At 40.6% G+C, this 13287-nt stretch overlaps 1 protein-coding gene across 1 annotated transcript in view; it reads left to right on the forward strand.

Annotated features, from left to right (window-relative positions):
* The first annotated feature begins 3396 nt into the window (after positions 1-3396).
* The window catches only part of LOC111156903 (interleukin 31 receptor A), a 59028-nt gene continuing 49137 nt past the window's right edge, over positions 3397-13287 (forward strand). The window contains exons 1-2 of the mRNA XM_022518036.1: positions 3397-3411; positions 6458-6548. Of these exons, the coding sequence (XP_022373744.1) occupies positions 3397-3411; positions 6458-6548 (106 nt within the window). The remainder of the gene's footprint in view (positions 3412-6457; positions 6549-13287) is intronic.

Consider the following 13287-nt stretch of genomic DNA (forward strand, 5'->3'; position numbering starts at 1 on the left):
CTCTAATATCTTCCATGCCTTTTTCAAGCCCAGCTAGCACCTTGAGAATCATCATTCTGAACTCTAGATCTGACATATTACCAATGTCCATATTGATTAGGTCCCTAGCCTTTGGTACTGCCTCTTGTTCTTTTTTTTTTTTTTTTTGTGGTGAGTTTTTCTGCCTTGTTGTTTTATCCAGATAAGAATATATGAAGGAGAGAATAAAGTACTAAAAGGATAGCAAAGACCCCAGGAAAATGTGCTTTAACCAAGCCAGAAGAAACCCCAAATCATGGGGGGAAGAGAGGGAGTAAAAAGAAGTTCAGGGAAAAAAAATTAAAAAAATAAAAAAATAAAGAAAAAATATAAAAAAGAAAAAATATATATATTAGACTGGTGAATAGAACAGAGTCACCCACTTAATTTTGGGAGTATTTTGGTCTCTTAGAAGAAACTACCTCCCAAAATTTTAAAGAATGAGGAAAAAAGAAACACACACACACACACACACACACACACACACACTAAGGGTAAACACGATGAAGGGATGGAATATGACTATAAAGATGAAAATTTAAAAAAAAAACTTCTAAAAAAAGGAGTTAATAAGATAAGTTGGTTGGGAGAATAAAGAAAAAGAAAGTGGAAAGAATTTGTTCAGGCTGGAGACCAGAACAAAGCCCTATGCTAGATTTAGGGTATATTTTGATCTATTAGAAGAAGTTGTATCCCAAATTTTTTTAGAAGAAAAAACCCTATGTGTATACAAAAAATAAAGTTAGATACAATGAAGGATAAAATATGATTATAATAATGAAGGTTCAAAAAGATTTTTTAAATGAAAGGTATTGTTAAGATAAACTAGTTAAAAATGTTAAAAGAGGAAAGAGTAAAAGTTAAAAAAATTTTAGCTTAAGAAAAAAATAAAATTAAAAAAAATTAATTAACTCTGTAAGACTACAGAATCATGGGGAAAAAGCCATGAGTTCCATGCTTTGCTTTCTCCTTCTCTGGAATTCCGCTATTCTGCCTGGTAAGTGAACTTGCTCTTGGCTGGATTTCTCGCTGATCTTCTGGGGGAGGGGCCTGTTGTAGTGATTCTCAAGTGTCTTTGCCCAAGGCAGAATTGCACCACCCTTACTAGGAGCCTGGCTAAGTAATCCGCTCGGGTTCAATTTCCGGAGCTTTTGTTCCCTGAACACTTTCCATAGAGTTCTGGAGGACAGGAATGAAAATGGTGGCCTCCCAATCTCTGGCCTGGAGGAGCTGAGAGCTTGGGGCCCCACTCCTCAGTGTTCTCTCAGAGAAAAGCGCTCAATCACTCCTGTCTCCCTGGCCTCTGGCTGCGCTCAGAGCTCACCTAGCCTGTGACCAAGCATCTCTGTCTCTGGCATACAGCCCCGCCTAGAGTCTCCAAACCCAGCAGATTCCTGCACTCTTCCAGGGGGGTCTCCCCGGATCTTGTGGTGTCTCTGCTCACAGAGCAGTGGTCTGACTGTGCCACAGATCACAGTTTAAGGTAACCCCGAGTTGAGAGCTCACTCCTTGGCTCTGTCTCTGTAGCCGGCTTCCCCGCTCTAATACCTGCAAGCTCTGCAACACTCAGACACCCCCGATCCTTCTGTGACCCTGTGGAACCTGGGACAATGCTGTCCCCACATGGGCTTCACCCTGGCTTAGACTCTGGAGCAATGTCTATCAGTGGAGCAGACTTTTAAAAGTTCTGATTTTGTGCTCCATTGCTCCGCTGCTTGCTGGGAGCTGGCCCCTCCCCCCACAGTCCATCTTCTTGTCTCTTTGGATTCACTTCTCCACAGGTCCTACCTTTCAGAAAGTGGTCAATTTTCTGCTTCTAGAATTGCTGCTCCTCTTCTTTTTTTTTTTTTTTTTTTAAAGATTTTGTTTATTTGACAGAGAGAGATCACAAGCAGGCAGAGAGGCAGGCAGAGAGAGAGAGAGGAGGAAGCAGGCTCCCCACTGAGCAGAGAGCCTGATGCGGGGCTCGATCCCAGTACCCTGGGATCATGACCTGAGCCGAAGGCAGAGGCTTTAACCCACTGAGCCACCCAGGTGCCCCTGCTCCTCTTCTCTTTGATCTCCTGTTGGATTTGTAGGTGTTCAGAATGGTTTGATAATCTAGCTGATCTCCTGCTACCTGATATCATCTCAGCCTGCTACTTCTCCGCCATCTTCACATGCTAACATTTTAAAGAGAAACTGGGAGATGAAGCATCTCCTCCTTTTTTTTCCTGCTTCTTATCTGTCCACAGGCACTGTGCATAGTCAGCAGTAATTGCTTGGATTTGTTTTCAATCCTTCTTCTCATAACAGTAGCTACTATTGGGTTTACACTTTAAAGATAAGATACCACAGGTTACTTAAGTGACATCACTATGTATTCTAAGAGTCCTTTAGTCCAATGTGTGGAATATTCATAGTGGTGTTTGAGAATTCTGGGCATCTCCATTAAATGCTGTATTCAAATGAGGTCCCACTAATGAGAAATTATATTTCAGGAAGTGACTTTTTACTGAAGACAGTTGTTCAAAACTGCTACATTTAGAAGTTAGGGCTGATGACCTGGGGAATGCAGGAAATGATTTGATTTCCTCCACAGCATGGCATAATCTTTGTGAATTTTCTAGAGCCCAGAGTCTGTCTACACCCCAGAATTGCTCAGATTTAGGGAGGCTGAATTACTCGTTTTTGTTTTTGTTTTTTTTTTTCTGAGCATGAATTTTCAAAAGATTATTCTTGTGCCTAAATTCAGATAATTGTTGAGAAAAGGTAGCAAAAAAAAAAAAAAAAAGCAATACATGAATATGTCTTCACTTAAATACATGCTCTTTAAAAGAAAAGTGGAATTAGGGTCTCCAGAGCTTTAGGAGTCCATCCTCACTATAGGTAGCAGTAGGTTTGGATGAGGGTGATGTGGGATACCAATCACACCTTTTTCTTTTTTTTTTTTTAAAGATTTTATTTATTTATTAGAGAGAGAGATCATAAGTAGACAGGCAGGCAGAGAGAGAGAGAGAGGGAAGCAGGCTCCCCGCTGAGCAGAGAGCCCGATGCGGGACTCGATCCCAGGATCCCGAGATCATGACCTGAACCAAAGGCAGCGGCTTAACCCACTGAGCCACCCAGGCACCCAATCACACCTTTTTCATGAAAGAAAGTTCTCTGCAGTTTGCCAGTGACTGTGCTAACACGGTAGAGCACAAAGTCCTCCCTGACACAGTATATCCATTCACCATGGAGGGCGAGGGTGCAGCAAGCAAATTCACCACCACCTCTCTCAAAGAGCTGAAGCTTCTGACAATCTGCCAATGCAAGGTCATGGTGACCACTGTTATTTCATCTGGCGCATGCCACAAAGTACTCTGGGTTTTAGGAAGCAGCATCACATTGTTGACCATGGTACCTGTCCCTGTAGTGCTGCCCAGGGCTTTAAAGTTATTTGAACATTCTGTAGTCTTCATATTCCACATCTTTACAGGGCAATCAGAAGATGCACAAAATCCATCTTTGTCAAAGTAGCTTCACTAATGAAGGAGGGATGGACACAAAATTCCTTTGGAGTTTTCCCCAATTTTAAACTATGAATTCTAATTTTCTTACCAGAAGAGGCACTAAGGATATGACTACTTTCCTGAGAACAGGTGACACCTTTACTGTGCTCAAAGAGAGTGGGGAGGATTCTTTTCTTTAAACATTTATTTTAAAAAGAGAGAGCGAGAGTGAGTATGGGAGTGAGCCTGAGTAGGGCGAGGGGCAGAGGGAGAGAATCCTCAAGCAGATTCCCTGCTGAGCATGGAGCCTGGCTCCGGGCTCCCTCTCACAACCCTGAGATCATTACCAGAGCCGAAACCAAGAGTCAGTTGCTAACTGACTAAGCCACCCAGGCACCCTGAGGGTAGTCTTTCTAATGACTCAAGTCTCTTGTTCACGGTCTCCTCCCTTAATTATCAAAGAAGGCTTCACAGCATCACAGCCATGGTGAAGATTTTGGTTTTGAGTTTTCTTTCATCAAGACTGTGGTTAGGTCTGATGGGTTTCCCTGTTTTGGAGTATATCACTCCAGTACCAGGAAATTTCATCATTTCCTCCAGGAGATAGTACTGGATAAATTCTGCCAACTTCTCCTTTTTTTAATCATCAACATTTGAAAGTCTGAGGGGACCTGTCCTTTGTGTTCTCAAAGTCTTCCATTTAAGATACAATCAGTCAAGTAGTTTCCTGCAACTAAGTGATGATAATTGTTTTCCAGATCCACCTATCTGAGATTATGCCCAGATTTCCTTGGCCAGAGTTTAGAGTGAACTCAAACTCTACAACTGCATATTTACCCCCTGATTTACTCCCACAGATAACTAGGATGGCCTTTGTGCACTGATTTTGCTAGTTGAACTCCTATTTGAACTTATTTCTAAGTTCCTTAGAGGCACCTCAGATTAGTTCCTGTTTACTATCCATAAGCAGTCACATTGTGATGGTCCTCTGGTATGTGAAGGGAAGTGGAAGAAGCACTGGAGGGCCAGGGAGGTGGTGGAATGAGGGGCATTATTATTCATCACCACTTGTTAGCTTTCCATAGTCATTGGCTCATTTCTCACAGATGCTCTGCACACTTGTTTCACTTAATGTGATATTTGCTATTAGTATCCATGCTTCTGTCTCTGCAAGTAGATCGTGGTTCTCAACTCTTTTTCCTTCTCAAACCCATTTGGAGGGATAATTGATATGGAGCCATTAGTTACAGTGGCTCACTTTGGTATCCTCTCCATCTTCTGACTCCCTTCTCCTTGTTAAAAACCACTGAACTAGAGTGAGGTTGGGGACAGGATCATCTTTTATTCTAAACACCTAATGTGTGGCTGGGACACTGATGAGTGAATAAGAGAATACTTGAGATCACCAGATGAGTCAAGGGGGTGCCAGGATTAGAGCACTTGGGCAGTGTCAACTTCTAGAATGACCCTCTCTGCAACTACTGCAATTTTTTCTAGTTTTGTCTCTGAGTGTGATTTAGTACTGATGATTTTTTGAGAAGGATTTTTAAAATTCACAAATAATAGATGATTATTCTCATTTTAAAGGAGGGAAGCAGTAATCATTAATTGTAAAATGTTTTATTCAATAGTTAATACTGATAATTTCTTTAAATTAAAACCCCTTGTCAGAATAGTAATTTTAGTTTTCACATCCATAATTATTCATTTATTGAGAATTTGAGCATCATAGTTTTTATACAGTTTTCATGGTAGGGCCTCCTTCCCTTTCCAGAATTATTTTAGGACTAGTATAAAGGCATGTCTTCTAGGTAAGAAATGGAGAAAATTAAGACAATGTTCTGAATAGTTAGGCACTGACAAATGCGATTAGTGTTACAACTAATTTTGAAGAACACACTTACTCTTCATTAAAAAATTTTAAAATTTCTCTTTGTTTTGTGCTCATTTAAATTAAAATGGTAATTTCCTGAGAGAGTAACTACTGCTATTGAGTAACAGATAGTTAGTATTGCTGTTATGTAACCAGTCTCTTATTGTTTCCTGATAGTATTTTTACCATTACAGACCCAAGTTCTCATTCTGCTTTATTGCCCTGGGCATTTACAGTTAGTAAGATATTTCAATTGGTTTGTATATGAGAAAATTTTAACCTGGTGGTTTTCTCCAGAAATGATGCACGTGAATTTTTTCACAAATGATTTATTTTGTTGAGAAATCTTTTTCTTTTTTCGTATAATGATCTGTCAGATGAGATGTGGAGTCCTTTATTTCTTCCAGAAATGAGTGATTACTTTTACATTTGCTTTATCCTTAGATTATCCCACCATCTCTTTGTGGGATGAGACATAGAATCAGCAGCCTTTTTGTTCTAATTGATTCTGTTAACACTATTGTATGTCTATCATGTACCAGTAGGTACTTAAATACTTAGACTTTAGAGAGGAGTAAGAAGAGCTTCCCTAGGCAGAAGCTCTGTGTACAGAAGCCAACAAGTAAAGTGCTAAACATCATTCTGTGTGACATGTGCTACAGTGGAAGTGGCATTTGCAAAGAATGAGGGGGAAAGGACATTGTAGGCAGAAGGAACCACATGAGCAAAGCATGGGGATGTGAAATACCATGGCACTTTCGAGAAATTAGGAGTCGTTCCATCTGGCTGCGGTGCCTCAGGCCTGAGGCAGACATGGTCTCTGATCTATACAACTCACAGTACTTTTTTCTTGGTGGCTGGTGTACTTTTTGTGTTACATAGTGGAATGAATTTTGGGTAAATTAAATGTTGACTGGGGCCGATGAAGAAATTGTGAAGGGATCCATGTGATGAGAGCCAAAAATATAAATTAAAAAGAAAGTCAGGAAAAAAAAAAAAAAAAGACTCTCCCTTAAAACCCCCAGAATCTGTTTGTCGCTGGAAATAGAGTTATTTAAAAGAGATAGGAAATCCTGACTGATGACGTTTTCAGTTCTCTCCTCAGCCTGCCTGCATTAACTTGGGGATGATGGGGGTGTGGGCGCTGTGGCTGCTCCTTCTACTCTGCAAATTCAGCCTGGCAGGTAGGTTGACAGGTACCCTTTTATGGATTATATGATTCTTACTAAATTCTTTGGACAAGAACTGTGAATTGGAGTGCAAAGGGACTCCTGGACCTTGGGCATATGTGGATGAACAACAGGGGATTTGTGAACTCCCTGAATTTCTGGGGATGGGTGTGTGCATGTTGATGTATACATATGTGTGTGCAAATTTGGCAAGATGGCCTATCATAGTTTCAGAGGGAGATATGACCCCCCAAAAGGCCAAGATCCACTGTGTTAGAGTGGTAGTAAGTTCTTATCTCAATAGTTTTTATGATAGGAACAGTCATTTCATGTAAAACACACACATAAAAACAAAAATATATAACCACAGTATTTTCAATAATTTCCAAGGATATAAAGGGAAATGATGACATAACATATTTTACAATGTTCCAACTTAAGACTATGGGACAACTTAAGACTATGGGCCTTGCAGATTTATTATCCATTACTTTGATTGCATCTTATATTTAGAAGAATTAGGGCCAGAGAGGAAAAGTGGGGATTGGGTACTGGGAATGTAGAGAAGGCATCATGTCATGTATCAGTTTGCTAGGGCTCTCATTACTACACATTGAGTAGCTTAAACAGCAGAAATACATTTTTTCATAGTCCAGGAGGCTGGAAGTCCAAGATCAAGGTGCCCATAGAGTTGATTTCCTGACACCTCTCTCCTTGGGGCATAAATAGCATTCTTCTTGTTTCCTCTTTGTATGGTCATCCCTCTGTATGTCTTAATCTCCTTCTCTTATAAGAACACCAGTTGGGGAGAGGAGTCAAGATGGCAGAGAAGTAGCAGGCTGAGACTACTTCAGGTAGCGGGAAATCAGCTAGATAGCTTATCTAAAGATTGCAAACACCTACAAATCCAATGGGAGATTGAAGGGAAGAAGAACAGCAATTCTAGAAACAGAAAATCAACCACTTTCTGCAAGGTAGGACTGGCAGAGAAGTGAATCCAAAGCGACGGGAAGATAGACCGCGGGGAGATGGGGCCGGCTCCCGGCAAGCGGCAGAGAACGGAGCACAAAATCGGGACTTTTAAAAGTCTGTTCCACTGAGGGACATCGCTCCAGAGGCTTAACCGGGGTGAAGCCCGCGAGGGGTCAGCGTGGCCTCAGGTCCCGCAGGGTCACAGAAGGATCAGGAGTGTCTGAGTGTCACAGAGCTTACAGGTATTAGAATGGGGAAGCCGGCTACAGAGACAGAGCCGAGGAGTGAGCTCTAAGCTCGGGGTTACCTTGAACCGGTCGCAGGCTCGGTAAGCTTGGAGCGCGGCCGGAGGCCAGGGTGACGGGAGTAATTGGGCGCTATTCTCTGAGGGCGCACTGAGGAGTGGGGCCCCAGGCTCTCGGCTCCTCCGGGCCAGAGACCGGGAGGCCGCCATCTTCATTCCCGTCCTCCAGAACACTACGGAAAGCGCTCAGGGAACAAAAGCTCCCGAAAGCAAACCCGAGCGGATTACTCAGCCCGGCCCCTGGTAAGGGCGGTGCAACTCCGCCTGGGGCAAAGACGCTTGAGAATCACTACAACAGGCCCCTCCCCCAGAAGAGCAACAAGAAATCCAGCCAGGACCAAGTTCACCTATGAAGGAGTGCAGTTTCAATACCAAGGAGAGCAGCATAATTCCAGAGGAGGGGAAAGCAAAGCACGGAACTCATGGCTTTCTCCCCATGATTCTTAGCCTTGCAGTTAATTTTTTTTTCCTTTTTCAATTTTTTTCCTCTTCTTCTGCTAAATTTTTATCCTTTTCTTTTTTAACGTTTTTTAACTAGTTTATCTATTTTTTCCTCTTTATATTTTTTCTTTATTCATTTTCTTCTTTTAATTGTTTCATTTTTTTTTCTTTCTGAACCTCTTTTTATCCCCTTTCTCCCCCCTCACGATTTGGGATCTCTTCTGATTTGGTTAAAGCATATTTTCCTGGTTGGTTAGATTTTAGTTCTTTTATTTCTCCAGAAAGGGCTTTTATTTCTCCAGACAGTGTTCATTTCTTGATTGGATTATTTGTTCTTTGGGTGTTGAGTTTGCTAAGTTCTTTATAGATTTTGGATACTAGCCCTTTATCCGATATGTCGTTTGCAAATATCTTCTCCCATTCTGTCAGTTGTCTTTTGGTTTTGTTGACTGTTTCCTTTGCTGTGCAAAAGCTTTTGATCTTGATGAAGTCCCAATAGTTCATTTTGGCCTTGCTTCCCTTGCCTTTGGCGATGTTCCTAGGAAGAAATTGCTGCTGCTGAGGTCGAAGAGGTTGCTGCCTGTGTTCTCCTCAAGGATTTCGATGGATTCCTTTCTCACATTGAGGTCCTTCATCCATTTTGAGTCTATTTTCATGTGTGGCATAAGGAAATGGTCCAGTTTCATTCTTCTGCATGTGGCTGTCCAATTTTCCCAACACCATTTGTTGAAGAGACTGTCTTTTTCCCAGTGGACATTCTTTCCTGCTTTGTCAAAGATTAGTTGACCATAGAGTTGAGGGTCTATTTCTGGGCTCTCTGTTCTGTTCCATTGATCTATGTGTCTGTTTTTGTGCCAGTACCATACTGTCTTGATGATGACAGCTTTGTAATAGAGCTTGAAGTCTGGAATTGTGATGCCACCAACTTTGGCTTTCTTTTTCAACATTCCTCTGGCTATTGGAGGTCTTTTCTGGTTCCATATAAATTTTAGGATTATTTGTTCCATTTCTTTGAAAAAAAAAATGGATAGGATTTTGATAGGCATTGCATTAAATGTGTAGGTTGCTTTAGGTAGCATAGACATTTTCACAGTATTTGTTCTTCCAATCCATGAGCATGGAATATTTTTCCATTTCTTTGTGTCTTCCTCAATTTCTTTCATGAGTACTTTATAGTTTTCTGAGTATAGATTCTTTGCCTCTTTGGTTAGGTTTATTCCTAGGTATCTTATGGTTTTGGGTGCAATTGTAAATGGGATTAAGTCCTTAATTTCTCTTTCTTCTGTCTTGTTGTTGGTGTAGAGAAATGCAACTGATTTCTGTGCATTGATTTTATATCCTGACACTTTACTGAATTCCTGTACAAGTTCTAGCAAATTTGGAGTGAAGTCTTTTGGGTTTTCCACATAAAGTATCATATCATCTGCAAAGAGTGATAGTTTGATGACTTCTTTGCCAATTTGGATGCCTTTAATTTCTTATTGTTGTCTGATTGCTGAGGCTAGGACTTCTAGTACTATGTTGAATAGCAGTGGTGATAATGGACAACCCTGCCATGTTCCTGACCTCAGTGGAAAAGCTCTCAGTTTTTCTCCATTGAGAATGGTATTCACGGTGGGTTTCTCATAGATGGCTTTGATGATACTGAGGTATGTACCCTCTATCCCTACACTTTGAAGAGTTTTGATCAGGAAAGGATGCTGTACTTTGTCAAATGCTTTTTCAGCATCTATTGAGAGTATCATATAGTTCTTGTTCTTTCTTTTATTAATGTATCACACTGATTGATTTACAGATGTTGAACCAACCTTGCAGCCCTGGAATAAATCCCACTTGGTCGTGGTGAATAATCCTTTTAATGTACTGTTGGATCCTATTGGCTGGTATTTTGGTGAGAATTTTCGCATCTATGTTCATCAAGGATATTGGTCTGTAATTCTCTTTTTTGATGGGATCCTTGTCTGGTTTTGGGATCAAGGTGATGTTGGCCTCATCAAATGAGTTTGGAAGTTTTCCTTCCATTTCTATTTTTTGGAACAGTTTCAGGAGAATAGGAATTAATTCTTCTTTAAATGTTTGGTAGAATTCCCCTGGGAAGCCGTCTGGCCCTGGGCTCTTGTTTGCTTGGACATTTCTTTCTTTCTTTCTTTCTTTCTTTCTTTCTTTCTTTCTTTCTTTCTTTCTTTCTTTCTTTCTTTCTTTCATGATTATCTGTTTTGTGTGTGTTGAATTTGAGGAGTTCTTAAAGATTTTATTTATTTGACAGAGAGACAGAGATCACAGGGAGGCAGAGTAGCAGGCAGAGAGAGAGAGAGAGAAGGGGAAGCAGGCTTCCTGGTGAGCAGGGAGCCCGATGAGGGGCTCAATCCCAGGACCCTGAGATCATGACCTGAGTTGAAGGCAGAGGCTTAACCCACTGAGCCACCCAGGTGCCCCGTTTGAAGATTTCTGATGACTGCTTCAATCTCCTTACTGGTTATGGCTTTGTTCAGGTTTTCTATTTCTTCCTGGTTCCGTTGTGGTAGTTTATATGTCTCTAGGAATGCATCAATTTCTTCCAGATTGTCAAATTTGCTGGCGTATAGCTGCTCATAATATGTTCTTATAATTACTTGTATTTCTTTGGTGTTGGTTGTGATCTCTCTTCTTTCATTGATGATTTTATTTATTTGGGTCCTTTTTCTTTTGGATAAGTCTGGCCAGGGGTTTATCAATCTTATTAATTCTTTCAAAGAACCAGCTCCTACTTTTGTTGATTCGTTCTACTGGTTTTTTATTTGTTTGTTTGTTTCTTGGTTTCTATTTCATTGATTTCTGCGCTGATCTATATTATTTCTCTTCTCCTGCTGGGTTTAGGCTTTCTTTGTTGTTCTTTCTCAAGCTCCTTTAGGTGTAGGGTTAGGTTATGTATTTGAGACCTTTCTTGTTTCTTGAGAAAGGCTTGTACCGCTATATATTTTCCTCTCAGGACTGCCTTTGCTGTGTCCCACAGATTTTGAACTGTTGTGTTTTCATTATCCTTTGTTTCCATGAATTTTTTTCAATTCTTCTTTAATTTCCTCGTTGACCCATTCATTCTTTAGAAGGATGCTCTTTAGCCTCCATGTATTTGGGTTCTTTCCAAATTTCCTCTGTGATTTAGTTCTAGCTTCAGAGCATTGTGGTCTGAAAATATGCAGGGAATGATCCCAATCTTTTGATACTGGTTGAGACCTGATTTGTGACCCAGGATGTGATCTATTCTGGAGAATGTTCCATGTGCACCAGAGAAGAATGTGTATTCTGTTGCTTTGGTATGGAATGTTCTGAATATATCTGTTATGTCCATCTGGTCCAGTATGTCATTTAAGGTCTTTATTTCCTTGTTGATCTTTTGCTTGGATGATCTGTCCATTTCAGTGAGGGGAGTGTTAAAGTCCCCTACTATTATTGTATTATTGTTGATGTGTTTCTTTGATTTTGTTATTAATTGGTTTATATAGTTAGCTGCTCCCACGTTAGGGGCATATATATATAAAATTTTTAGATCTTCTTGTTGGACAGACCCTTTGAGTATGATATAGTGTCCTTCCTCATCTCTTATTATAGTCTTTGGCTTAAAATTTGATTTATCTGATATGAGGATTGCCACCCCAGCTTTCTTTTGATGCCCATTAGCATGGTAAATTGTTTTCCACCCCCTCACTTTAAATCTGGAGGTGTCTTTGGGTCTAAAATGAGTTTCTTATAGACAGTATATTGATGGGTTTTGTTTTTTAATCCATTCTGATACCCTGTGTCTTTTGGTTGGAGCATTTAGCCCATTTACATTCAGGCTAACTAGTGAGAGATATGTATTTAGTACCATTGTATTGCCTGTAAGGTGACTATTACTGTAAATTGACTCTGTTCCTTTCTGGTCTACTACTTTTAGGCTCTGTCTTTTCTTAGAGGACCGCTTTCAATATTTCCTGTAGAGCTGGTTTAGTGTTTATAAATTCTTTTAGTTTTTATTTGTTCTGGAAGCTTTTTATCTCTCCTTCTATTTTCTTTTTTTTTTTTAAGATTATTTATTTATTTATTTGACAGAGAGAGATCACAAGTAGACAGAGAGGCAGGCAGAGAGAGAGAGAGAGAGGGAAGCAGGCTACCTGCTGAGCAGAGAGCCCAATGCGGGACTCGATCCCAGGACCCTGAGATCATGACCTGAGCCGAAGGCAGCGGCTTAACCCACTGAGCCACCCAGGCGCCCTCTCCTTCTATTTTCAATGATAGCCTAGCTGGATATAGTATTCTTGGCTGCATGTTTTTCTCATTTAGTGTTCTGAATATATTATACCAGTTCTTTCTGGCCTGTCAGGTCTCTGTGGATAAATCTGCTGCCAATCTAATATTGTTACTATTGTATGTTACAGACTTCTTGTCCCAGGTTGCTTTGAGGATTTTCTCTTTGTCACTAAGACTTATAAATTTTACTATTAGATGATGGGGTGTGGACCTATTCCTGTTGATTTTGAGGGGGGTTCTCTGCACCTCCTGGATTTTGATGCTTGTTTCCTTTGCCATATTGGGGAAATTCTCTACAATAATTCTCTCCAATATACCTTCTGCTCCCTTCTGTCTTTCTTCTTCTTCTGGAATCCCAACTATTCTAATGTTGTTTTGTCTTATGGTATCCCTTATCTCTTGAATTCTCTCCTCGTGGCTGAGTATTTGTTTGTCTCTCTTTTGCTCAGCTTCCTTATTCTCTGTCATTTGGTCTTCTATATCACTAATTCTCTCTTCTGCCTTATTTATCCTAGCAGTAAGAGCCTCCATTTTTTTATTAAAGATTTTATTTATTTATTTGACAGAGAGAGATCACAAGTAGACAGAGAGGCAGGCAGAGAGAAGGAGGGAAGCAGGCTCCCCGCCAAGCAGAGAGCCCGATGCGGGACTCGATCCCAGGACCCTGAGATCATGACCTGAGCCGAAGGCAGCGGCTTAACCCACTGAGCCACCCAGGCGCCCCACCTCCATTTTTTATTGCACCTCATTAATAGCTTTTTTTATTTCAAC

The sequence above is a fragment of the Enhydra lutris genome, unplaced genomic scaffold (assembly GCF_002288905.1).
Source record: "Enhydra lutris kenyoni isolate GAN:26980312 unplaced genomic scaffold, ASM228890v2 scaffoldscaffold50, whole genome shotgun sequence".
In the NCBI taxonomy this organism is placed as follows: domain Eukaryota; kingdom Metazoa; phylum Chordata; class Mammalia; order Carnivora; family Mustelidae; genus Enhydra; species Enhydra lutris.